At 41.1% G+C, this 26,639-nt stretch overlaps 1 protein-coding gene across 6 annotated transcripts; it reads right to left on the reverse strand.

Annotated features, from left to right (window-relative positions):
• Window positions 1-26,385, reverse strand: LOC6041974 (protein lingerer). 6 transcript variants are annotated; one of them, XM_038266370.1, is made up of 12 exons: window positions 20,529-20,608; window positions 14,981-17,199; window positions 14,742-14,917; window positions 14,473-14,675; window positions 14,274-14,408; window positions 11,898-11,990; window positions 11,629-11,756; window positions 11,106-11,554; window positions 10,665-10,925; window positions 10,335-10,496; window positions 1,232-1,273; window positions 1-1,057 (listed from the first exon to the last, which is right to left on the reverse strand). In XM_038266370.1, exons 1-12 carry the CDS (start codon window positions 20,591-20,593, stop codon window positions 956-958), a joined length of 4,035 nt encoding a protein of 1,344 aa, XP_038122298.1. In that variant the 5' UTR covers window positions 20,594-20,608; the 3' UTR covers window positions 1-955. The 6 variants fall into 6 exon arrangements, with proteins under 6 accessions (XP_038122298.1, XP_038122299.1, XP_038122302.1 ...); XM_038266374.1 differs by lacking the exon at window positions 20,529-20,608 and adding an exon at window positions 26,311-26,385 and having other exon boundaries at window positions 950-1,057; XM_038266372.1 differs by lacking the exon at window positions 20,529-20,608 and adding an exon at window positions 26,203-26,228 and having other exon boundaries at window positions 950-1,057.
• Between the last annotated feature and the right edge of the window lie 254 nt (window positions 26,386-26,639).

A 26,639-nucleotide genomic window follows, 5' to 3' on the forward strand; every position in this document is an offset into this window, starting at 1 on the left:
AAATGTTTACAGGTATATTAGAAATTTCGTTTCTACATTTAAATTAAATTATTACAGAACATTTTTATTATTTTATGTGTGTGTGTGTGTGGTGTGTTCTTTCTTTCTTGTTGCATTCGCGAACGCGCGCGCGCGAGCCTTCTTTGTATACTATTTCCTTTTGTTTCAGCATAGCTTTCTTTTTTGACCGCTCTCTATTGTGTAGTTTGCTTTACTCATTTTTGCTTATTCCCTTACAAAAAAAAAGTTTAGTCCCTCCCTGCCCTTCCGAACGGTTTTCGACCAGAGTAACGTAAAAAAGAGTTTAAAAAAAGAAGACTTCCTCATTTTTATTAAAAATTAAACGAAAACTGACAATACTCACTGTTGCAGCTGATGAAGGATAGTTTGCGTGTTGTTTGTTAATGATTTTTGTTTTTGCGGGGGTGGTTCTTATGAAATTCATTCAATGACGTTGTTTTTTGTTCTAAATTTAAATAAGTTAAGTGTTGTAAATTTTAATTCATTCGACTTCAGCTTTTACTCTTAAGTAGATCTTTTTTCGCTTAGTTTTTCAGAAATATTCCCTTTTGCCATCTTTCTAACATCGTCCAATCAATCTCCCAATCCGCGAGAACGTGCTGCTGCTGCTGACTTTTTTTTTGAGGGGTAAAATTTGTGGTCTGAAGAAAGTTTTGAATGTGTGGATGTGTTTGGCTCAACCGGTCGCCGTTCGCCTCTGTGTGTGTGTCTGTGTCTATGAATTTTGGTTTTTGGGATGTTGAAGAGGGGGTATGTATATGTGTGTGTGTGTTCGGATGTTGTACCTGCTTGACACAGAGTTTTTCTTTTGTTTTAGCTTTGTTCCGCGCTCGCTTCGCCGCAGCATACTCTTCAAATTACGCTTCAAATACAGTACACGAGCTGTGTGTTTTGGGGTGTGGTTTTTAGTGTTAATTTTAATGTAGACATGTATTTAGTTCTGCGCAGTCCAATAAGTAGACGGTGAATAGCCTTGCTTAGTTGCAGTCTTGCCCTGACTGTTCGATTGTGGTCTTTGACCACTGCTGTTGGAATCCTGCAAGGCAGACAGAAATGGTTTCGGTTATCCACAAAGTTCGTACAGTTTACAGTAAACACAAGTCGAACAGCAACTTAAGTTTAACTCTAGTTCAAAAGTTGCACATACTAAATAAAACATAATAATTTTGAACTGAAAATTAGAAACAAACAAAAAGAAGAAACTACTTACCCTCATCACACCACTACCACTATTAAAACTTCTATTGTCCATCTTCAGCGCGGGAATTTGCACGCAAATGTGGGGAGAGAGAGGTTCAGGCACGGACGGAAGCACGCACGCACATTTGATTGGGCACGTGTTTTGTTGCGTGTTTGAGTGCATTTGTTGTTGATGTTGTGCAATATTTTGTTTGTTGTGCGTGTGTTAGATTTATGAGCAGGTGGTTGTTTGAGTTGCGGTTTGCAGATGTGTTGCGGGTGGTTTGAAAAGGAAAAAAAGAAAGAAAAATAAATTAAAAATCAAATAAACGTAGGAAATTATAACGAAATCACAACTGTGCATGCCAACTCAATCACATGTCGCAGATTAGACTAGACCTTATTGCAGGGTGACCACTCAAATCCCTTTTTCAAATTCCCGACTTTTTCCCGACTATTTTCCAGACTTTTTCCAGACATTTACAGAAAGCTCAAATAATAGGCATTTCTTATCTAAATAATGATTTCAAACAAAAACTCTCTAAAAGAAAAGTCAATATAAACCACAGATAAAAAATTATAAATTAATATAAAAACATCCAACTATTGGCAATTTTTGTAAACACAGAAACTGAACAAAAACAGTTTTTGATACTTCGTTTCAACTGGAAATGGCAAAAAGTTAATGATAACTAAGTTTAAACTTTTATTCCTATTTCTACCACTTATTTTAAGCAAAATGTATGAAAAGAAAAAAAGTTTAAACAATTTTGCAATAACCACTATTTTAATTTTTTCCTCATGTTTTCAAAACGTAAAAAAGTTTTTCAATGTCAGATTTTATTCGATATTTAAGTTTTCCGAAAACTGAACAGCAGTGTTGCAAATGAGTGATAAAAAAGCTATCAATAGATTATCTCTGCACCAAAAATATCCGAGAGTATAGCGGCCGTCACTATAGCTTGTGAGATCTCTTCTTGTGTCTCGTGATTCCCAGCGATGTCATTCTCTCTCTATTACTACTTCCCTTTTCCTCGACTATGCGCTCTCACCGCTGAGTCTCTCAATCTCTCCGAAAACTGCAATGAGCGAATACGAGATAGCGATTAGGAACCGACCACGCATGACGTCCCGTTAAACTGCGTTTGCGAAATTGGTTTTGTGGCGGTTTTTGTGGTTGAACGCTGTTGCGGTAGGATGATCGTGGAAGCGGGAATGGGAGAGAAAAGGAAAATGTCAATCGCGAGTGGCTAAACACGAAAACGTGTTCGGCTATGTTCGGCGCTGAGAGTTTCAATGAAGAGAGAAGGGCAGTTATATTTGAGGCATGAATATTCAGGCGGGATAATTGTAGTTGCTGAGAGCTGATATTTTGATATTTTAACAACCCTGCTGAACAGCTAGTTTTATTTATAGAAAATAATTTACTTAAACTCACAAAATAAGTTCAAAGACAACATTTGGAAAAAAATATATTTGAAATTGCTCAATGAACAATTCAAAATATTAAAAAAAATATTATTGCCAAACTCAAGTTGGGATCAGTTTTCAAATATTCAATCTATGTGACAAAATGAAATAGAATCATTACTCTAAGCTGGTCATCAGGCTCTATTTTTATACTAGTTTTCATTACCTTTATCTTTTGTTTATAAACAAAAATGAATAGAAATCATTAGATTCATCTGAAAAATTATGAAAATCTGTGTCAACTGCATTTAATATTTATTAAGATTTTGACTGTCTTAAACAGCTTTTCCATACTCAAATATATTGAAATTGTGAAAAGATCCTTAAATTTAAAGTAATTTACAAAAGCAGAATTGAGTGAATTTAATTTGAAATTGAACAAAATATTAGAAAATTATTCAAAAGTTAAAATTAATTTTCAAACAAGTATGCTTGGAATTCCCGACTTTTCCCGACTTTTTGACAACAAATCATAAATTCCCGACTTTTTTCCGATTTTTGGCGGATTTTGGCGAATTCCAAACTTTTTCCCGACTTTCCCGATTTCCCGACTTGAGTGGCCACCCTGCCTTATTGCTATAGATTGGAGAGACCAACATGACTGATTGCATTTCAGCCTTTCTTCTTCTATTATATATTTTTTTTAAACAAATGACACGTTGATCATCAGGCTGAGAAACCGTGAATACAAGTAAAACATAATAGGGGCAAAACGAACAATATGCATAGTTTTGCTTTAATTAATTGATTTTTGTAGGAGAATAAACGCAATCTAGGTCAAGGTCGAATCAATTTCAAACTAGGATGGATTTTATTATTTTTTTTACTATCTACCTTTACTCATTTTGACCTGTTGTTAAGCACAGGGAAAATTGTATCTCGAGAAGAAATTTTCCGATCGATTTTGTGCCTTCGGTAAATTCAGTTTTCAATCGATGATGATATCATGGAACCATTGATCAAATTTTTAATGTTTAAACATTTTAAAAACCATATTTTCAGATTTATGTGATCACGACTCACATTTCAACAAAGCCAAATAGGGGAAATATACCATGTCCAATCAAACACCTATCTCCAAAAATACTATTTAGGCTATAAACTTATCTGCAACTGCACCGCCTCAAGTATGCACGCAAATTTATGCCATTTACTGTCCAAAAAGATCCATTTTAATGCACTTTTGATCATAATTTTCATTTTGCGAGACCATTTCTCGTCATTTTGGTGGCACACACAGTGACACACGCGAGAAACCCTCAAACGCTTAATGAATATAAAACAAACGCGCCAAGTCTTTTGACGTTTCAATTTTGACTACCGTAAACCGGGAGACTTTGATAGGATTTCAATTTGTTTTTAGAATATTTTCCAACAGGTAAGGTTTTTCTCAAGATTATTATTTTTAAAACATGTACTGGGGTAGGCCACACAAAGTCCATGCACTATTTTGGAAAAAAAGTTTTTTCAAAAGTGTTTAGAAAAATAGTTACGTTAAAAATTCTTAGTTTTAATTCCGGGGTGACTTTGATAGTCATAGTTTTTCTTGTTAAAATCATATTTAAGATGTTCAAACTTTATTTGTACGTTAAATGTACCATCACTAAAGTAGCTGATATAGTTTGTAAGAAAAAAATCAATGTTTATGTTAAGTTAACTAAGTTTATAAGCTTTTTAACAAAATACATATAAATTTTAGGTAAAATTGTTAAAAAGTCGGAATTTTGCCTGAAATTTGCTAAAACTAGTTTTGTTTACAAAATTATCGATTTCTATTGCATTTTATACTGAATTCGAAGCACGAATCACAAGTTTTCACATTTTACATGAAATTTGTTCAACTGAAAATGCCTATAAATTTTGAGTTTTTTTTAACCGTGTTTGAAAAACACATATTATTTATTATTTACAAACTTGTTTAACCTTCTCCTAGTGGAAAATTGTCCAAAGAATCCGAAAATGCATTCCGTTTTCCGATTAAAAATCATGATCATTGAGAAAATCATGACACTTTGAGAAGTTTAAAATAATGACTTCCATCAACATTTTCTTAACTATAGTTAACTAACTTTATAAACCTTTCAAAAATTTATGAAAAGTTCTTCTTGAGGTACTTTGAACACTTCTCTACCACGGTCAGTATGTTTCTGAACCATTACTTACGTATTTTAAATGTACTCTTCATTTTGCGGAAAAATCGCAAACATATCAAAGTCACCCCGGCTATCAAAGTCACCCCGTTTTACGGTACCCATTCTAATCGAAGGCTGAAGAAAACCGAGCGAGAAGCGAAGGCAAGTAAAGAACAAAGGGTGGCTTCCAACACCACCGCAGCGCCTGTTCCCACTAAGAATTTTGGCTCGAGCCTCGACTCGATTCAGGCTCGATCTCGAGCCAGATCGAGTCGAGGCTCGAGCCAAAATTCTCAGTGGGTTGGAGTGAGCCAGTGATGCCAGGAAATTTTCTCTATAAATGCTACTTTTCGTGAGTGTTCGCTTAAAATTTCATCAATTTTGGCAGCACTAGGCAGACCCAAAAGAGCGGTGGAAGTAAAAAAAATAAGTTGAAAATAGGAAGATGGGCGTGGCCCAATGCATTCGTTTGATTAGAATACATTTTGGAAATATTTTTTTTCAAATGCTTGTAAAAGGAATAGAATAACGTTTACATAAGTGAAAATAAACAGAAATGTTCACAAAAAGTTGCTCTACTCGTTGGTGTACTTGGTTTTAGTAAATTTCAAGGAACACTCCAGATTATCAAGCATCATTCAAACACGATTGCTTATTAGGCTTAAAATGGGGTTATTTCCCCTACAATGATTTAAGCTCTTTTAAAATGTTGGTTATAATTTTAAATATCTGGGAAACATTTTTCAGTAAGTTAAAAAATACGCTCGTCCATACTGTGTCCACCTAAGAAAAACTGGGAAAATTGACAAAAACTGCTTGAAAGTGTACACCGAAGAAACTTCGAATAATCGTATGATTCGAAAACTCGTCGCCGTCGTGCTAACTTGTCGTACGTGCATTTTAAGCCAAATTGAGTTAAGAACTCCATTCCTTTGATCTTCACAGATCCCCAAAATTCGATTTCAATCCTGAGATATTCAATAAAAACCAAAAAAGCTCCGAAATTTTTTGTCACTTTTCATATGACAGGAATTCCAATCTTTTCGTGCTATCTTGACACAGCCTGAAAATTGATGTAAGTGTAGCAATTGGCCAAAAGGTTTTCAGGTCAGAACGCTTTTGACACCGATACAAGCTCGACTAGCGTAAACATTTTTAATTATAACTCTGTTGCAGGGTCTTACACGGTGGAATTAGAACGTCTCGGAGTAAAAAGGGAAACACAACTTGCTCGTGTGATAAAAGAGGGAAGAATGATTTACTTGCTACGTGTATTGGCACAACTGCGTTGATGTCGATCAAACCAGGGCTGCCAGTAAGGCAGTCTATGAATCAGTCGATGTTCGGTCGAGCCAGTGGACTCAACAAACTCGTGACTCCGGCCACCAAATTCAACCAAGTAAAAAAAAAACGTGTTTGTTATTGTTTACACTGCGTGCTCTCGTTTTTGTTTATTCAAGGTCAAACATTAAAACGCGTTTTTCCCGGAACGTCAAAAAGCGACGTACGTTGCGAAATACGCAACTTTTGATACCCTAACATGTACAGGTCATCGCTGAAATTTTCAAGTTATCGCAGTTTTAGTGAAAAAGTCTATATTTTGCCGTTTTCGTCATTTTCCCAATTGTGCGCTTGGCGCGTCGAAAACCCCGGTTTTTATTTTTAAAAACGTTACTTAATCCACCCTTAGGTGGTTGATGCCTTCCTCACATTCAGAGGGTAATGCTATCCAAAATAGATACAAAAGGGCGGTCTTTTCAGTGTTCTATCAATTTGATTCATTATTCATACCATCAGATTCGTTAGTCAGATCTCCATAATTCAGGGCACTTATGTGCTTATAACTTTTGATAGGGTTGTTAGATCTGCAATCTATCGAACTCGTTGGAAAGGAGCAATTCTCTACAAAACCGGCCGATTTCGACCATTTTTATTTTTTGTATTTTTTTATTTGGCTCAAACTTTCTGGGGGCCTTCTCTATGACCAAAGAAGCCATTTTGCATCATTAGTTTGTCCATATAAATTTCCATACAAATTTGGCAGCTGTTCATACAAAAATGGTACGTAAATATTCGAAAATCTGTAACTTTTGAAGGAATTTTTGATCAATTTGGTGTCTTCGGCAAAGTTGTAGGTATTGTTAAGGACTATTTAGAAAAAATAGGTACACGGAAAAAAATTTCCCGATTTTTTATTAACTCTTTTCACAAAACTCAAATTCCCAAAATACGTATTTTTGATTTTTGAGATTTTTGATATGTTTAGGGACAAAAATCCGCATCTTTGAGCTATGAAACATGGTCAAAATCTGCCGCCGAGTTATGATTTTTGAAAAACTGGTGATTTTGGAAAAATCGAAATTTCATACATAAATTTTTGACCTAATTTTTTATGCAAAATTGAATTTGCAATCGAAAATTACTTTACAGATTTTTGATAAAGGGCCCGTTTTCAAGATATAGCCATCGAAAGTTTGATTTCAGCGAAATATTTGCAGTTTTCGATTTTTAAAAATAGTGACCATGAGTGACCATCTCTAAAAATATTTTTTTTGAAAAGTTCAGAAAATTTGCTATAAAATTGTCTAAGAGACATCGAAGATTGGACCTCTGGTTGTTGAGATACAGCGGCTTAAAGAAAAACACGAAAATTGAAGTTTTCTAAGTCTCACCCAAACAGCCCACGATTTTCTAATGACGATATCTCAGCAACTAATGGTTCAATTTTCAATGTTAATACATGAAACATTCGTGAAATTTTCCGATCTTTTCGAAAAAAATATTTTGAAAAATTAAATCAAGACTAACATTTTAAAAGGGCCAAACATTGAATATTATGCCCATTAGAAATGTTAGTCTTGATTTAATTTTTCAAAATATTTTTCGAAAAGATCGGAAAATTTCACGAATGTTTCATGTATTAACATTGAAAATTGAACCATTAGTTGCTGAGATATCGTCATTAGTCGTGGGCTGTTTGGGTGAGACTTAGAAAACTTCAATTTTCGTCTTTCCGCTGTATCTCAACAACCAGAGGTCCAATCTTCGATGTCTCTTAGACAATTTTATAGCAAATTTTCTGAACTTTTCAAAAAAATTTTTAGAGATGGTCACTCATGGTCACTATTTTTAAAAATCGAAAACTGCAAATATTTCGCTGAAATCAAACTTTCGATGGCTATATCTTGAAAACGGGGCCCTTTATCAAAAATCTGTAAAGTTTTTCGATTGCAAATTCAATTTTGCATAAAAATGAGGTCAAAAATTTTATGTATGAAATTTCGATTTTTCCAAAATCACCAGTTTTTCAAAAATCATAACTCGGCGGCAGATTTTGACCATGTTTCTCTATAGCTCAAAAGTTGCGGATTTTGTCCCCTAAAACATATCAAAAATCTCGAAAATCAAAAATACGTATTTTGGGAATTTGAGTATTTGTGAAAAGTTAATAAAAAATCGGGAAATTTTTTTCCGTGTACCTATTTTTTCTAAATAGTCCTTAACAATACCTACAACTTTGCCGAAGACACCAAATTGATCAAAAAATTCCTTCAAAAGTTACATATTTTCGAATATTTACGTACCATTTTTGTATGAACAGCTGCCAAATTCGTATGGAAATTTATATGGACAAACTAATGATGCAAAATGGCTTCTTTGGTCATAGGGAAGGCCCCCACAAAGTTTGAGCCAAATCAAAAAATACAAATAAAATCCATTTCCGGTTTTGGTAGAGAATTGCTCAAAGGTCTTTTGATATACTATCCATCGACAGGTCGCATGATAGATCCGGACAACGTTTTCATCGAAATATATGAGATCCGGCCTCTAAAAAGTGCATAAATAACACTTAAGCGCGCATAACTTTGATAGGTTTGAACTCGTTGGAAAGGTCTTTCGAATACCTTTCTAAAAATGTATAACATGACAAGGTTTCTTACAAAAACCACCCTTTTTACAATTTTCCGGACTTTTGTTAGAATCGTTTTTTTAGCATAACTTTTGAAGTACTTTACTAAACTTTATAATTTTCAATAGCGACTTATGGGACCCCAAGACGGATCGAATGAGACCAATACGGTCCAAATCAGTTCAGCCAGTGCCGAGATAATCCACATTTTTTTATCAACATCCCACCACACACACAGACATTTGCTCAGAATGTGATTCTGAGTCGATAAGTATACATGAAGGTTGGTCTAGGAGGTCAAATCGAGAATTTCATTTTTCTAGTGATTTTATAGCCTTTCCTCAGTAAGGTGAGGAAGGCAAAAATTGAAAACATAACTTTACCATTTTTTGATATGTTATGTAAAATTTTCCGAGGAATCAGGTAAAAATATTTTCAGACATAGGCATTTAAGTTTTCATACGACGATTTCAAATGTTAAGCTAGATTTTTGAAACTACTTACTATTTTTTTCCAAATAGCCAAACTAATCACCTTTCTTTTGCGTCTAAGACAGCTAAAATCGGATTGAATGGCGCGGAGATCTGATTTTTTGAAAAAGTGGTTTTTGCGAAAATTTACGAAAATGGCCATTTTTCAAACCACCCTTGTGTACTATTTTGTGACACGTCCTATCTTTTTACAACATACTTGTCACAAAATCACACATTTGCGATAACATTTAGTCAAACATAACTTCGCTAATCCAAATGGAACTGCGTTCGGGGTCTTATAGGACCCCAAGACGGATCGAATGAGACCATCAACGGTCCGGAGATAATCGAGTGCATTTTTCTATTTGTGCACGAACTCACAACCAGACACACGCACACAATTTGATTCTGAGTCGATAGGTGTACGTGATAGTGGGTTTACGAGGTCGAATTAAGAAGTTATTTTATCGTGTGATTCTATAGCCTTTCCTCAGTATGGTGAGAAATGCAAAACGTTGAGGAAACTGAAGATCAAATAGTTTACCAACGTTCTGCAACAACTTTCAGAAAATCTTGAAATTTTCATTTATTTTTTGTGAAATTCTTACAAAGTGGTCGTGGAGATAGGTATGTAAACAGTTTACGCTTTTGGAAACATAAGCGCTTAGAAACGTTCAGTTTGCTTTTACAACTTATATTTATTTGTAAAAATATCTTTAAATTGAGATTATCTTGTTTCCGCACAATGAAGGAGCAATTATTTGATTTGTATTGAATGGCGGATGCCTCCCGAGCTGCGATGCTATGGAGAGGTCGCCGAGCCTTCCCAGTTACGGAAGGTCTTATGAGAAAGATCTTTTTGACGACTAATTCTGAAAAATCTGCTGTCAATATTTTATAAGCGGTTTTGTCCTGCTGTTCGAGCAAGTCCGTCTCATATGTATATGCCCCATTTGGGTTTTAAGTTAAACTTGACCTAGATTGCGTTCATTCATAACTCTTCACAACTCCAAATCACTCGACAAGAACACGTGACGACGCATTCGGCACTAGTTGCGAGTGCGGTGTGTGCTTGCACTAACGAACTAAGAAAAAAAAAAGCAGTCAAATGCGATCCTTCCCTCAGCGCGGATCTCGCCGCTCTCCTACCTGATGCATTGCCTGATGCATGTTGATGTTGTGGTGCGTCGGTATCGTCGGAATATAGAGATGCTGTCCGTAGGGCTGGCCGGACGTCGCACCCGCAGTCTGTGTTCCGGCTATGTTGTAGGGGGGCGGTGTGCCAGAGTGAAACGATTGTTTCTCGTACGACTAAAAAATAGTACAAATGAGAGGTGGTTAATTTTGACGGGGGGGCCGGGAATTTGGGGGCGTAATTGTGTAGCATAGTTGCATGTTTTTTTGATGTTGGTGGTACTGGTTTTGTCCTCGTATTCGTATTCGTATTGTTTTTTTTTTCCTTTAGCTTCGGAACCTTACATTGACTTTATTTAGCGCAACATGGCTTTTGCCATACATCGAGGGCGCAATATCAGAGCCACTTCCTCCCGCCGATTGTGGATTGGAGACAGTCTGTCCCTTGGACTGTTGGCCAACGCCGCCCGACGACGGGTACGGGTTTTTGTTGTAATCCTGGCCGCCGGTTTGGCTCAGCGTGTCATATCCACTTGTTCCGTAGCCACTGTTGTACGCCGGTTTCTGGAACTGTCCTCCCGACGTCGCATTCGTCGCCATTTGTTGCTATGGAGGTTGGTTGAAGATTTGGTATTGGTATTTTTATTTGTTGGCATTGGCATTGGTTGTGTGTTTGTTTTTTGGTTTTTGATACGAGGTTACAAGGTGAGAAGTAGAGTACATGCAAAAAAGACAACGAGTAAAATTTCTACGATTCGAATACTAATAATCAAACTAACTACTAACAGGATATATTGCTGGGGTGCCATATTGGAAGCCGCCGGGCATCACATTACCGCCGTAAAAATAAGCGTATGGCAGGTTCAACATAGGACCACCAGACCCTGTTTGTTGTGACATGGTACTTGGGACGTTACTAACAGGAGACGAGTTGTTGTCGGTCCGAGTGAACCGACCATCGGACATGGTCGAGTACGCGACGGAACCGAGGTTAGCGTCGCGCACACCGGCCGCACCGAGACTCGTCGGCGTTTGGTAGTTCATATCGTAGTATCCAGGCACATGTGACATACGCTGCTGAATCATTTGCAGCTCTTCGTAAGAGTAAACGGGCTGCTGGTAGAACGGCACGCCCGGCTGAATGTACGGGCTGACCATCGGTATGTTGGGCACAACACCACCGGTTCCAGTGCCACTACCGCTACCACTACCCGCACCGCCACTGCCCGATTTAGCTGCAAAAGAAAAAGAAAAAAGAATTTGTTAGTCCAACTCCACAACTCTAACCAACTCGAATCAAAAGCCATACTTGTCGTGGATACTACGGAGCTGTTGTTGTTGTTGGGCAACGATGACGAACTCGACACGCTGTTGCTGTTGTTGTTGTTGGCGCTGTTCTGGTTCTGCTGGTTCGAAACCGCCGTGCTGGAGGCCACACTGGAAAGAAAGCTTTCATCAGTTCAGACGCGCGTCACACTTTTCGCAAGTTGGTTTCCTCTCTTGGATTAAGATGGGTTAAGAAGCAACGAAGACCTTTCTCTCTCTCTCTTGTGGTGAGCGGTGGTGGAGGTGGCTTACCTTTCAAACTGCGTCGACACGGGCGTGTCCTTTAGCTTCGAACTGCTAAAGTTACTGTACTGTCCGGAGGAGGTGCTCGTACTGCCAGAGTAGCTGTTGTTACGTACGTGTTGGGGATGTGGGTGAGTTTCGTTAGCGGGTTTGCACACGCATCAAAAAAACATTTTTTTTTTGTTTGATTAGGTGATGAGATGAGTGAGTTTGTAGTATGAGAGATATCCGATTCGGTAGGGATTAACGGCAGAAACAAACATGGAAAACGAAGAAAAAAAAATAAAATTTGTTAGATGTTATTCGAACAAGGTTTAACAATGATTGTGGGTATTTGGGAAGCGATGGACACTTGTCATGCAAAGAATCATTTCTATTGTTGAGTGCTTCCTGGGAATTGCACAGTAAAACTAGGTTATGTGTCTTGGTCTTTATACAACTCAATCCATTTTACCGAATCTTCTCTGAGGTTATCTTTACGCAGTAGGCCTGGCCGTTTAGAAAAGAAGAAGAATGTTGGAAGTAATTTCCCCAACATTTTCTGGGGTGAGGAGGGGGTAGGTTGGTTAGCAGTCCCGAAACTGTATCATCCTTACTAAAGCGGCCAGGTCTACCGCGTTGCTTCAACCGCAGAGTGGATCACATTTCACAGAATCTACAGGGGAGGAAGGATGCGTGGACATACCGTACCAAACGCCCTGGATTACGACTGTCCAATTTTATTTCCCCAGATTTTTTTTAGATATTTTGGCTTTTGGCTCTGATGTCAGATCCAGATTCAGTCAACTTTCTTTTGAAATTTTGACATTTCGAGCCAAACATTTCATTAGGAAACAAAACCAAAAACCGCGATTCGAGAAAATCGCTCGCAAAAAGTGGACAACTTGTTTCAATTCTTATTTTAAAAGAAAGCTTGACTGGTAGTATTTTTACTGATGCTACGATAAAACACATCATTATCCTCAACTCTGCTTTAATGCTTCTTAATTTATGTTGATTTTCGCAATAAAACTCATAATTTTTAAAAAAAATCTCGTTATTGGGCCCTTTTAACTTTCCAACTGTTGTTCATAATGGGCCCTTTCTGAATGCAATTTCGAAGAGAACTAAAAGGGCACTAAGGCGCTGTCACCCGATTGTTGTTTTGAATTATGTTTATGGGCCCTTTTGTTTAGTTAGAAATAATGAGGAATTTAGCGGAAATTTTGATAATTGGTGAAGTTTTGTGATCGAATGGTGTAGATAAGGTATGTGAAACATAAAAAATCTTCAAATGTGTACTGAACAGCAGCCGCGGGGCCATATTGAATATTGTATTTCGATGAAGTTTTTTTCTGCAAAAATCCTTGGTGAAACGTAAACCAAACTTTGTTTTGAAGTGAATTAGTGTTAAGAATGTATGAAAAGTTCACTTTATAACATAGAAAGTTCCTTAACCACGAAAAACTAACGAAAAAGAAAAGGGCACAATTGAACTTTTTTTCTGGTTTGGAGTGAACATTGTTATGTGCCCTTTTGTTTTTGATTTTTTAAATAGAAAATTCGTGCTTGCCATTTCATTAGGGCACAAAACTTTTGTAAACAAGAGTGTATCCCTCTCACACCTTATGCAAACTGTCATTTGAGTGAAAGGGATACACTATTGTTTACAAAAGTTTTGTGCCCTTTTGAAATGTTAGGCTCCAATTGTTTGCTATCAATCTGATTCTTGGAGGGCATGTAGGGAGTGTACTAATGAATGGAATAGTGGAATAATTACAAATGTTTAAGTTTTGGTTTTGTGCCCTAATGAAATGTTTGGCTCGATTTCAAGGAAAGGACTCTTTGATTTCCAGCATTTCTAGTGCTAAATCCCTATTTTCGAACGTAACCCGATGCATAAATGATTTTATAGCCTTTCCTCAGTAAGGTGAGGAAGGCAAAAATGGCTTGTGTTTTTAAGAGATATTTAAGTCTTAAAATTGCATTAAAGGGATAACTTTTGATCAATTAGGTACACCGCCTACTCGATTTGAAGGTTAGAAAAAGGTGCTATGTTTACATGAACTTAGCAAAGTTCGATGCGGTCGTCGATTTTGTTCGGGGAAATTCATCGACAATCGACGTTTACATGGTAAACAGTGCGCACAAGCTGTCAAATGACGTCACGGCGTAAAACTTATTTGGTTCAAATTAATTTTCTCTTGTTCCAATCATCGCATTTCATCAAAACTTATTCCTAAATTGCGATTAATTTAAAAACTTACAACTGCAAGTTTATCATTATCCCCCGTAGTGATCTGTTACGAATGCGTTGTCAATTTCTCAAACAACAAACGGATACACCGGACTCACAGACAAAGGGTAGTGCAAAACTGAACAAAAACACTCCGAACTGTCACTCACCCGGTATTACTGTTGAGTCCCGAGTTTCCGTACACGTTCTGCGAGCTGTTTTGGTAGCTCTGCTGCGACGGGAAGGCCGACGACGTCTGACTGACCGGGTACTGGCTCGACAGGTAGCCGGTGTTGGTGTTCGAACTGCGGTAATCAAACTCCAGGTTAATAATTATCTACGCGGTCAACGCTGGACCTCAGTGCCTACCTGTTACTGCTAACATTGTTGTTGTTGACGGGCAGGTTCGGGCTGGACTGGTTCACCGTGGACACACCCACCGAACTGCTCGAGTTGTTGTTGGGCACGACACTGCTCGACACGTTGCTGCTGGGCTGCTGGTACGAGTTGACGCCACTCTGGTTGTACGAGCTGTAGTTGTTGGACGATGCGGGATACGTGTTGGTGGACACCTGGAACAGGGAGAAGGTCATTCACACTCTTACGCTGTTGTGGCGTTGCGTGAGGCGCACACTTACCTGTGTGCTAGAATAGCTGGAGTTGTTGTATCCTTGCGGCGCAGCCGACGATGGATACGAGGATGTTTTGTTCGCCTGCGACGAGGTGGAGTACGAGACGTTTTGATATCCGCCAGAACCTGCGTTCGTTCCGGTGGACTGACTATAGGGATCAGTCTTGGTGAGTTGTTCTAGCGCTGCCAAAGAGAAGTGAGCGTGTTAGTGGGAAACTGCGTGGAGACAGCTAGTTGAAAACTCACTTGACGTGGTGCTGTTGATGGAGTTGACGTTCACCCCAGCACTCACGGACGAAGGAACAACGGTGGAGGCGTTACGCTGCGAGTAACTGCTGGACAGGCTGTCGTTCTGGGACGCCGACAGCGAATCGCTTTGACCGGGCAAAATCTGCGTGCTCTGTAAGCTGCTGGTGAGATTGGACTTGGGCTGCAGGTTGTTGACGACGCTGGCCGCAGACTTGCTCTGGTAGTCGCTGACATCCGGCTGCTGGACGACGGTGGGTTGGACCGCCGACGGAAGCTGCACCGACGCGGACGTGTTCTGCTCCAGACTGCTGGTGCTGAACTTGTCCGTAACGGCCGACACGCTATCGAACGAATCGTCCGTGCCAAAGTCGAGACCACCGAACTGCACGTCCAGATAGCCAATGTTGTTGAGGCTGTCTCCCGGCATTTCGACGGCACTTGACGGAATCTTCGACGGCGGTGGAACTCGCGCCCGCTGCCGTCGAACCGGAGGCTGCTGGGAGGAACCTGTAACCTGGTCACTGTAGCTGCTGGTCGTACCGTACGTGGTGGGATATTGCACGGTGCTCGGTTGGAACGAGTTGACAACACTCGCCTGGAGATTGGAATTCTGCGAAGATAGTGTATTGAAATACTGTGATTGTTCCGCGGAGAGCGACGCCGACGGGTTGATCTGCGGGATCTCCAGCGCCTGTCGCAGATGCTGCGCCGCAGTTGGCGTTGGGTGGAGATCCGGATACTGAACCGTGTTGCTGGCAGCAGCTGCCGCCGTCGCCGTGCTGGACACGACGGTGGTGCTGTACTGTTGCACCAGATCAGTCTCTTTCGGCTGGGGTGGATTCAGAATTTGCTGTTCCAAACCCGGTGGGGCAGACAGTTCCGTAGGATTCGTCACCGAAGCCGGAACGACCGCGACAGGCTGCTGCGAGGCGGCCACGACTGCTGCCGCCGTCTGAGGCTGCTGCGGCTGCGACTGCTGCTGAGATTGCGTAGACGGCAGCTGGGAGGCTGCCTGCTGCTGTTGCGGCTGCTGCTGCGCTGGCTGCGTCGTACCGGCCGCCTGCGTACTCGGTGTGAAAACTTTGGTATCCGACAACGACCCGGTGTACTCCTCGTTGTCCCAGTCTCCCCAGGTGTCGGTGAATGCAGACGTTTCCTCCGGCTTGGTGAGATCATTGGCGGCACTGGGCGTCGACACCGGATCCCAGGCGTCAATCTCCTGGTGGTCGTTCATTCGTGGTCCCCGGTTTTGATCCCGCGGACCGGGACCACGAGTTCCGACCCGAGGACCTCCACCGCGTCCACCTCGCGAACCACCAGCGTAACTGCCACGTCCCGGACCATTGTCGCGACCATCCCGCGGAGGACCACGCGGGCCACGTGCGCCCCGATCGAAACCGTTACGATCACCGCCACGATCTCCATCACGGAAACTGCCACGACCTCCACGACCACCAGGACCGCCCGCACCACCAGGACCTCCGGCGAGACGCTGACCTCCGGGTCCACCCGTACGGGGGCCACGGCGATCCTTCGAATCGTTCGAGTTCATACCGCCACCACCGCCGGAACCTGAACCAGCGTTGCCGCCAACATTGTCCCAATCGCCATCACCCGGAGCGGACTCGTTCTGCTCCTTGTTCTGCGATTTATTCTTCTTCTTCTTGGACGTTGTGGCAAACGCCCCGACCGGAAGTGTCTCGAGCAGAAAGATGACCGCTCGGTCCAGATCGTTGTCACACTCCTGCAAGGCGCAGCAAACATCCTCCTCCGAACGTTGCGTTGTCTCCATCAGCTTCTGGATCTTCTCCTGGATCTTCGGATCGTCCATGCCGCTTTTGATGTCTGTGATTTGAGCAATGCGAATCTGTTCGGCCGTCGGCTGCTTTGTCTTGATGGTGTGTGTGGTCGTCTGCTGCTGGTGCTGCTTGTCCTGCTGTCCTTTGGAGCCACCGCCGCCGCTGCTGTTGTTATCTGTGCCCTTGCCGCCCTTCTGTGGCTTGTCGCCACCGGTGCCGCCATCCGAATTGTTGTTGGTGGCCTTACCGCCCTTCGGCTGCAACTGTTGCTGCTGCTGCTTCTGGTCGTCGGTTTCACCGCCGGCATTCTCTTTGTTCTCCTTGCCGGCCTTGGACTTGGTGCGGCCACCACCACCACCTCCGGAACGGACCTGTGTGCTCATCTCCGCTATATATACAGATGTATTTACAATGTAGCTGCGGGGTGGAGGATGGAAGGGAGTGGAAGGTGGTTTAGAATAAGGTGAATATGTTTTGAACTTGCTAAAGATTACAATTCGGATCATTTTGCGATACGGCGAAACCTCAACCTTTCTAGCTGGGCGGGTTGTTTGTGGGTTCAAGGTATGGTATGTCCAAAATAGAACATAAGTTCTATAGTTCCGGAGTTTTGCCTTCCTCACCTTACTGTTTTTTAAAGATCTAATAAACAGATATCGTGGAGATATCGTGGCACCCGTTTTTTGAAATTGCTCACTTGACATTGCTATATCTCGGCAACGATGCAACCAAATATCTTCAAATTTGTTTTGAAAGTAGGCGAAAATGTATATTTTAATGCCATGAAAAAAGAATTAAAAATAAGTTGATGTGTGTGCTCATTAGGGTGTTTCATCCAAACAAAAAAGTTCTCAGAATCAGGCAAACCGAGGTTCCCCTAGTAGAGGATACCCATAGGGACTCTCATGCCAAATATCAGCCCATTTGGTTGAGAATTGGCCTGTCCCCAGCGGTTCAAAGTTTACATGTAAATTACTATGGGATTTTTTTTTAAATTAATTGTATATAACCCCTTCAAAAGGATCTTGACTTATTATTTATTTAAGCTATTTATTTATAAAATTACGAAAAACAACCTTTCAATGGGATTTAAAGTGAAATCTTCATGATACAAGTGCTGAAAAGTTCAACTTTATATAGTTAATTAGGGCCATTTCTTCATTAGAAAAAGACAAGACAAGTTAGTAGTTTTACAAGTTTTTTTTTTATGAAACCTTTAGGGGCAGGGGGGCAGAATGGCCCGCCTAAGTAAAATGCGCAAAAAACATAGAAAAACGTAAAAAATATGAATTCAGTTTAGTAGGCTTATGCTTTGGAATGTTCCCTTCAATGCTGTATACTTGGTTGAGGAAATCGTTTAGCTTAAAAATAATTTTGATGCAATTTAAAGAATGTTTTTTCGGCTACTTTTCCAGGGTGCGGGGCAGAATGGGCCACATTAGAAAACAAGCCATTTCGTCTAATACAATGTTGAAGGGAGATAAGAAATGACTTAAGGGACCTTTTTAACGTAGTTTCCATGAAGTTAGATCATTTTTATAAAAATAGTCACTTACAAAAAAAAAACATTTTTAAAAATAGTGTTAATAAAGACACTACTTTTACAAATAATCATCAAAACAAGTAAAAAATCAACTAATGTTGCATTAAACGTGATTTGTGAGGCTACTAGGAGTGAAATAATCAATGTACTCCAAATTTCGTAACTTTTGATTGTTTTTATAAGGCAGGAAAAGGGTGGTCCATTCTGCCCCCAAGTGGATTTTAATTTAAGACTTCCACCACCAAGCCTCTAAATGATTTTAAGGTTCAGTTGTTGTTTGTTTACCTTGGTAGTAACATCTAGTAACATTATAAGCATTGAATGAACTTTTTCAAACAATCCAACTTTTCAGAAAGCTCATTTAAAAACCTCGAAATAAACAACATTTGCGTGATTTTGTCAATAAATTTACATTTTTGCTCATAATTCGAAAAATACAATGAATTCAGATGCCGTTTTCGGTATGGTGATGTTATTTGACGTCCTTTATAAGACCCTTGCCTTACAGTTGGTCTAAATCCATTCTAAAGCTTAAAACCAAGGGTGGCCCATTCTGCCCCCCCCCCCCCTCCCCCCCGCCCCTATAGTTACATCACAACTTTGAACATGTGATTTTTGACGTAGACTTACGTCTTTGTCGAAGGTACTGAGGTGTCATTCCAAAAAAACCCGGGCCGAAGGCCCTGGATTACTGCGTCATCCGTCAAACGCTTATATCTTCCTTCCCTCTAATCGAATCGACACGATTTATGTTCCATTCGATTCGAAAATTATTCAGCAATTTGCTATAAAACTTTCATTGTTGGCAAAATAGTTTAACTATTGAAACAATTGAATGTTTTAAAATGTTTTCAAAATGCACAGATTTTGCAAGCAAAATGAGCGCTTCCCACTCACGGACGGGAATGTCAAGTACCTATTTTGAGGGGAAAATCATCCGAGCAACGCGACCGAGTGTCGGTCGCGAAAAAGGAGGGGAAGTAGCGGGCCGAAAGGCTATATAAGAACGCGCGTCAGAGCCCATTCTATCATTCACGTCTCAGACGTCGGACCGGCAGCAGCAGCAGCAGGAGAGAGGGACCAGAACTGGAAAAGAAGCGCGCATCGCCTTCTCGTCGTCACCGTCAGCCAGTTGCCTCTCGATGGCCGGACCGTTTGGATCTTTCGTGGTTGCCGTGGTTCGGAGTTGCCTCACTCCCCGTCCCTCGTCCCACCCGGGACGAGGCATCAACGAGATGAGGCGCGCGCCTGCTGCCTTCCGCTGAAGAGCCTCTCGTGGGCCAAGCCGTGGTTGTGAAACAACAACTAGCTCGTCGCATTCGCGGCGAGCGCTTCTGAAAGAATTGCGTCGTGTCCAATTCCAAACTGTTGAAAGAGTTGCCTAACTCCCCGTCTCTCGTCCCACCCGTGATGAGTCGGTGAAATGCCTTTCAGGAACTAGTGTTGGTCTTCGGGGGTGACGGATTGTACAGCTTTCTGAACCCCTCTCTCCCCCACATTATGGTACCAAATTTTCATTCGATTCGCGAAAAAATCATTTTTCGTTTTTCTCTCCTCCATTCGATGTTTCCATTGTTTAAATAAGGCTTTCTAGTCAAAGATTTACCAACACATTCAAAGTATGGTTACATGACAGTTGAGTTGACTGGAGTGTTAAGTTCTGTTTTGTCGGGGGATCCATCTCCCATTTACGATCTTATTCCGTTAGTGTATTTCAAGTATCTAGCTAATTCTTCAAAATTAAGATATGGAAAACTCAATGTCCACATCTCAAAACTTTACGTAGTCTACGCCATTCCGGTTATGTCTGTGACATAACTACTTTGACTTTTTACTATGATTTAATACAAGACAAAATTTAAATGACAAAGTGATGAGCTGAAAGTAGCTGCATGATAGAATTATGTTCTTGAATGATTTAAACATTGTATATCGTTGCTATCTATTTCTGACAGGCAGTAAACAGTTGGACAACTAATTAATTAGCACTACATCGCTAAACCGCAGTGCACTTAATACATATTTTGATAGTTTAACAAATTTACATGTAAAATCTAAAAAGATACTATTAATAAATATATAGAAAAAAAATTCGTAATATTGTTTTACTGATTACTAAATAATTTGCACGCCAAGTGACGTAATTTTCCCATTCCCAACCAGAATTCACAACAACATTGTATGTACTATCGGTGCCAATCACCTTCCCCAAACCGCATCAGAAAAGGTTGAGCTTTCGCCGCATCGCACAGTCAGTGGCTTAAACATGACTATCTCTATGTAGGTAGCTGGCTAGTTTATCTTTGCTCGCGCGAGTCTTAACTAAAAAGTAACAGTAATCAGGTGCCCGGGAGGGGGAACGGACCGCGGTCGGTGGCAAGCGGCGGGGGAAGAGCCGTACTCCAGAGCGATGTACGGTTAATTAATTTCGTACTCCCCTTCTTTCCCAGCCGTCGACGTGGTCCGTTCCGTCCCGCGGCGAGTGCATCTAGCTCTGAGGTGTTTTTCCGGTCTTCCGGGGGCGCTTTGAGACGACTCGGCGGCGGTGTGAGAAATGGGCCGACGTCGCCGCACCCCTTTGCGGCTGTTGTGGACAATCGAGCGGGCTGGGGTGACGGCGGCTACTCCTCACCCCCGCCGCCTTCGACCCATAACACCTCCTCCTTCAGTGTGCGTGTGTTGTGATGTTGGGACGGATAAAAACACACGCACACGACGTCGGTGATGAGTCTCCCGGAAAACCGTAAAACATCTCCCACGGAAATGGGGGGGACAGCGGCACAGTGTGCCGGGTTTGTGGCCTCGTGTACGGTCTCGGAATGTGGTGCCACCAAAAGGGTGGTGCGGGAAGAAACGGCGAAGAAGCTGCGCGACCGCGACTGGTCTGCCCTGGACAAAGACGGGTCGTCGTCGTCGTGCTGCTGATTTTCACTTGCGAAATCGATTTTCTTCCGGCGTCTGCCCCGTTTGTCATCACGCAAAACTCCCGGAAGGGGCAACGGAGGAAGGCCTCGCATTACCGATGGCAGAAACGGTACTGCTACCGCGGCTGGTCAACATGTACCACACTCACTGTCACTGTGTCACCTGCGAAATCTACGCCGTTAACGGGAGGGGTGTCGCCGGAACAATCCGCATACACTACACTAGAGGCTCTAGGAGACTCTCGTCGGGGGAAAAACTACGACGAACCACGGAGAAAATGGACCATGTGCCAAATTTTACTTTCTGCTGCTGCTGAGGCTGCTTCTTTGCTTCGCGAGTTGCTGCCCCTTGTTGCACCTTCTTGTTGTTCTTCTGCTGATTCGCTCTCTCTCGCTCTCTCCCACATACACATACACTCATTCTCATTCGCTCGAAGCGCGCTCTCCCTCTCCATCTCTTTCGCTCACAAACACACCAACACAAAAACGCCAAACCATCATCGTCATCGAAAGCAAAGCAAACCAACAACCCCGGACGCCATTACTGCTGTTGTTCGCCGCCACACCACACGGCTCCGGCGACTTCTTCGGGGGGAACTCTCGCACGAGAGAACCAAGAGAGGGGGAGAGAACACGGCGAGAAGATTTTGGACCTTGTCGCAGAGATACCAGTCAAGAGTACAGATTGTCGAGGGAGACAGATTGGCCGATGCAAAATAAATCGGCACTGGCAACGTATGTTTTGCGCTTGCAACACTGTCAGTTTTGCTGGGCGTAAAGGGCGGTTGGTGTCCAGCACGTTTGGTGTCCAGAAACATTGGCCAATCTGTTTGCCTTGACAATCTGTAGTCAAGAGTTGCCAGGTGTGCCAGAATAGTGTTTATGAAATTTTCAATTTATTTTATTTATTTGCGGTTAAGGATTACTTAGGTCAAGAGTCAAGATAGATTCAAGAAAGATCATCTTGTTCAAAACAATGCAATTGGTCCAGCAGGTGCAGTGGTCAGCGAGGCAGTCTCTCACCCCAGTAAGGCCTGGGTTCAATCCCAGACGGCATGTTTCGAGACGAGATTTGCCTGATCACGCCTTCTATCGGATGGGGAAGTGAAACGTCGGTCCATTTGCGCAAAAGGTGATTTTGGGTGACTCACCACACATAACCTTCGAACGCTTAGAAATGAGCACAAATTTGCAAAAGAGACCACAAAAGACCGAGTTAAAGTGGATTGCTTTGCTTTTGCGAAGTGTAAACAAACATGTCCTGCTCACTTAAGTCTTCAACTGTTGATGGTTACATTAAGAACGAGCAGGACAGACCGTTTGTTTACATTTATCATTAAACGATGTACATTGTTTTGCTTTAAATAAAAGTTTTTGAAGAAACGATGCAACTGCTCACTCTGGAGATAGAGTACATCTTGTCAAAATCGTGATATCTGTCACGTCACTTTTTGACCTATTGAAAACTTACTTGACCTTGAAAAATCCACTATCTTGACAATGTTTACAATGTAAAAACGTTACTAAATCCACCCTTAGGTGGTTGCTTTCGAGTTGCCCTTCCGGACAACGTTTTGATCGAAATATATGAGATCCGGCCTCTAAAAAGTTCATAAATAACACTAAGAGCTTATAACTTTTGATAGGGTCGTCAGATCTTCAATCTTTTGAACTCGTTGGAAAGGTCCCGTGATAATTTGTAATTTGTTGTTTTATTGGGTACGATAACTTGTTAGTTAAACTATGTATCAGGTCAAGGAGAGAACTAGCCGGAAATTTACATTTGATCCAAAATAAACTAACAAATCTCAAAACTAAATCTAACTAAGCTTGAATGTGTCGTTTTAGCGCACTAGTGGTATAGGGGTAAGCGTGGTTGCCTATCACCCAGTCGGCCTGGGTTGGATCCCAGGAGATCCCAGTGGCAATTTTCGAGACGAGATTTGTATGATCACGCCTTCCGTCGGACAGGAAGTAAATGTTGGCCCCGGACTAACCTAACAAGGTTAGATCGTAAGCAGGGTGACCACTCAAATTCCATTTTCAAATTTCCGACTTTTTCCAGACTTTTCCAGAATGCTAAAAAATAGGTATTTCTTATTCAAAGAGTGATTTCAAACAAAAAAAAATCTATAAGAAAAGTCTATAAGGCTTTCTAGGCCCAGTGAAAAAAATATAATTTAACTCAAAAATGACGAACTCCTCGTCACAGTGTCCTGATGCAAACAATGATCGAGCTGTAGCTGTCACAGCCCTGCGAAGTATGTTGGCTGACATATCAGGCAGTCAGTCAAAAAAAAACAGCTAGAAGTCGCCTGCCAAAAAAATTTTGCTAGAAAGAGATAGGAAACCTGATGCAAACAAACGTCCAGCTGTCATGTAAACATACTTTGAATGTGTTGGTAAATTTCTGACTAGAAAGCCTTATATCAACCACCGAAAAAAAAAACTTAATGAATTTAAAAAACCCAAATGTAGGATTTTTTTTTGTAAATACAGAAACTAAACAACAAATAAAGAAAACTTCAAAAATGTAATTTCATTATTTTGATTCAGAGTAGAAACACAAACAATTAGTCTTTGAAAAAATAATCAAAAGTTCAACAATACTTATAACTTCCATGGTATTTTTTTAAATTGGCAAACGTATAGTTTTTGATATTTTTGTTTAAATTCATCATCATTTTAACATAATTGCTGTTATTATTCATTAAAAGGATTTAGAAAAATGTCAAGGAATTCATAAAAGAAAATGTTTTTGCCAAGTTCCCTTTTTAATTTTATAATTTTTGATATTGATTTTTTTAATCTTTTAAATTTTTAATCAATTTTTCGGTATGGTCTGCAGTATTTAACTGTTTTTTTTTCAATTAAAATTCAGTTTGATATGACTTTGTGTTTCCCCACTTATTTTAAGCAAAACGTTTGAAGATTGTAGAGGCAATTGCAAACCTCTTTTTACACCTGAGCTTCCATCCACCCCGGGATTCGAACTGACGACCTTTGGATTGTTAGTCCAACAGCCTACCAGCGACTCCACCGAGACAGGACCCAGGGAGACGACTCCTACACCTGGACTGAGCTAACGACCTAACCCTTTAGGTTAGTCCGGGACCAACATTTACTTCCCGTCCGACGGAAGGCGTGATCTGACAAATCTCGTCTCGAAAAATGCCACCAGGACCGTCTGGGATCGAACCCGGGCCGACTGGGTGAGAGGCAATCAAACTAACCCCTACACCACGGTTCCCGGCATAGTGAAATAGTGAAGAGAACCTTAAATTAAAAGTAAGTTACTAGAGTAGAAATGAGTGAATTTAATTTGAAAATTGTAGATAATATCAAAAAATTATTCAAGAGTTAAAAAATAATTTTCAAACAAGTATGCTCAGAATTCCCGACTCTTCCCGACTTTTTGACAAAAAATCATTAATTCCCGACTTTTTCCCGATTTTTGGCGGATTTTGACGAATTCCCGACTTTTTCCCGACTTGAGTGGCCACCCTGGTAAGCTCAGTCCAGGTGCAGGAGTCGTCTCCCTGGGTCCTGTCTCGGTGGAGTCGCTGGTAGGCAGTTGGACTAACAATCCAAAGGTCGTCAGTTCGAATCCCGGGGTGGATAGAAGCTAAGGTGTAAAAAGAGGTTTGCAATTGCCTCAACAATTAAGCCTTCGGACACTTAGTATCGAGGAGGAATCTCGCAATCGAGAACGTCAAGGCAGTGCTGTAGAGCGAATAATTTGATTTTTTGGAAAGGTCTTTTCAATACCTTTCTAAAAATGTATAATATGACAGGGTTTCTTACAAAACCACCCTTTTTATAATCTTCCGGACTTTTGATAAAATTGTTTTTTGGCATAACTTTTGAAGTACTTCACTAAATTTTATAATTTTTAACACCGACTTATGGGACCCCAAGACGGATCGAATGAGACCAAAACGATCCAAATCGGTTCAGCCAGTGCCGAGATAATCCAGTGCAATTTTTTTTATCAACATCCCACCACACACACAGACATTTGCTCAGAATTTGATTCTGAGTCGATATGTATACATAAAGTTGGGTCTAGGAGGTCAAATTAAGAATTTCGTTTTTCGAGTGATTTTATAGCCTTTCCTCAGTAAGGTGAGGAAGGCAAAAATGCAATGCGAAAACGCAATTATCACTCTTATTTGTTATCATCTTGCTATGCAATAGATAAACAAGACATCAGGGAATGTTTTTTTCTTTCTTGTATTAATTTCCTTTCAAAATGCCTAGATTTGTGAAAGCTTGAGTAACACGTGAAAAAGGCGGACAAGTATATCGAATATTTGAACCATTTTGCTAATAGGGCCCCAAAGCGTTATATAAATTTTTATGCACAACAGTAAAAGACGCGAAAGGGTAGAAACAGACAGGAAGTTTTCTGAATTTTTAGGTTTTGATATCGATAATTTTAAACACTGACACTGGCAACACTTCCATGATTGATCTCGGAGTAAAGCAATTGAGAGCGAGAAAAAGAGAGGAAGTGGGAGACATAGAGAAAGAGATTAGATTTCTCACCCTCCCCCAGTTTTGGCCCTCCACGCCGGCTTCCTTACCTCGTCTAGCAGTGCACACACACACACACACACACACACACACACACACACACACACACACACACACACACAACGCCCCATCATCATCTCTGTCGCACACGCACACACACGCATACATTACCAATCTGCTTCTTGTGCAGCACCACCATTCAGCACCAAGTTCCGATTCCGATGTCGGACGGCTGGCAAACCGGAGAGCGCACGCACACACACAAACAAGCGCAGAACAAAAAATCCTTACAAAAGATGATCCACGGAGTTGGAAAAAAAAGAAAAAAATGGGAAAGTCTGGGCTTGGACGCGAACCCAAAGTTGGCACTTTTTCCGACCCTACACGGCCACAAACTAGCACAAAGTGGAGCACTACCCTTCCGGCATACTTTAGCACTATTTCCGGTACCGAAAATATACTTTTTCACCGTTAAAATTGTAAAAAAAAATTGTTGACTAATAATGATGTCCGAACCGAACGTACCTGCAAATGCGCTTTAATACGCGCACGGCGAAACTTTCGCAGTCTGTGAGCGAAGAAGTGCTATGTGACAGATGTAGCGTTGTCCCGTTCTCGCACCCACTCACGAAGGGCTCGCTCCGGTCGTGCTGGCTCTGTCTTTCCGAGAAAACGAGCGACGAAAATGGCGGCGGCAACAAAACTCGCCCAGCTCCCTTTTCAGTCGACATATACGAAACGAGGGGTTTGCGAGCGAATTTTGTGAATATCTAGCTGCAGGGCTGCAATTCGTTTGCAGCCCGCATAATCAAATACCAAAGGTGAAACTGTCGAAATCATAAGAAAATTATTTC

This window comes from Culex quinquefasciatus, chromosome 3, assembly GCF_015732765.1.
Source record: "Culex quinquefasciatus strain JHB chromosome 3, VPISU_Cqui_1.0_pri_paternal, whole genome shotgun sequence".
Taxonomy (NCBI): domain Eukaryota; kingdom Metazoa; phylum Arthropoda; class Insecta; order Diptera; family Culicidae; genus Culex; species Culex quinquefasciatus.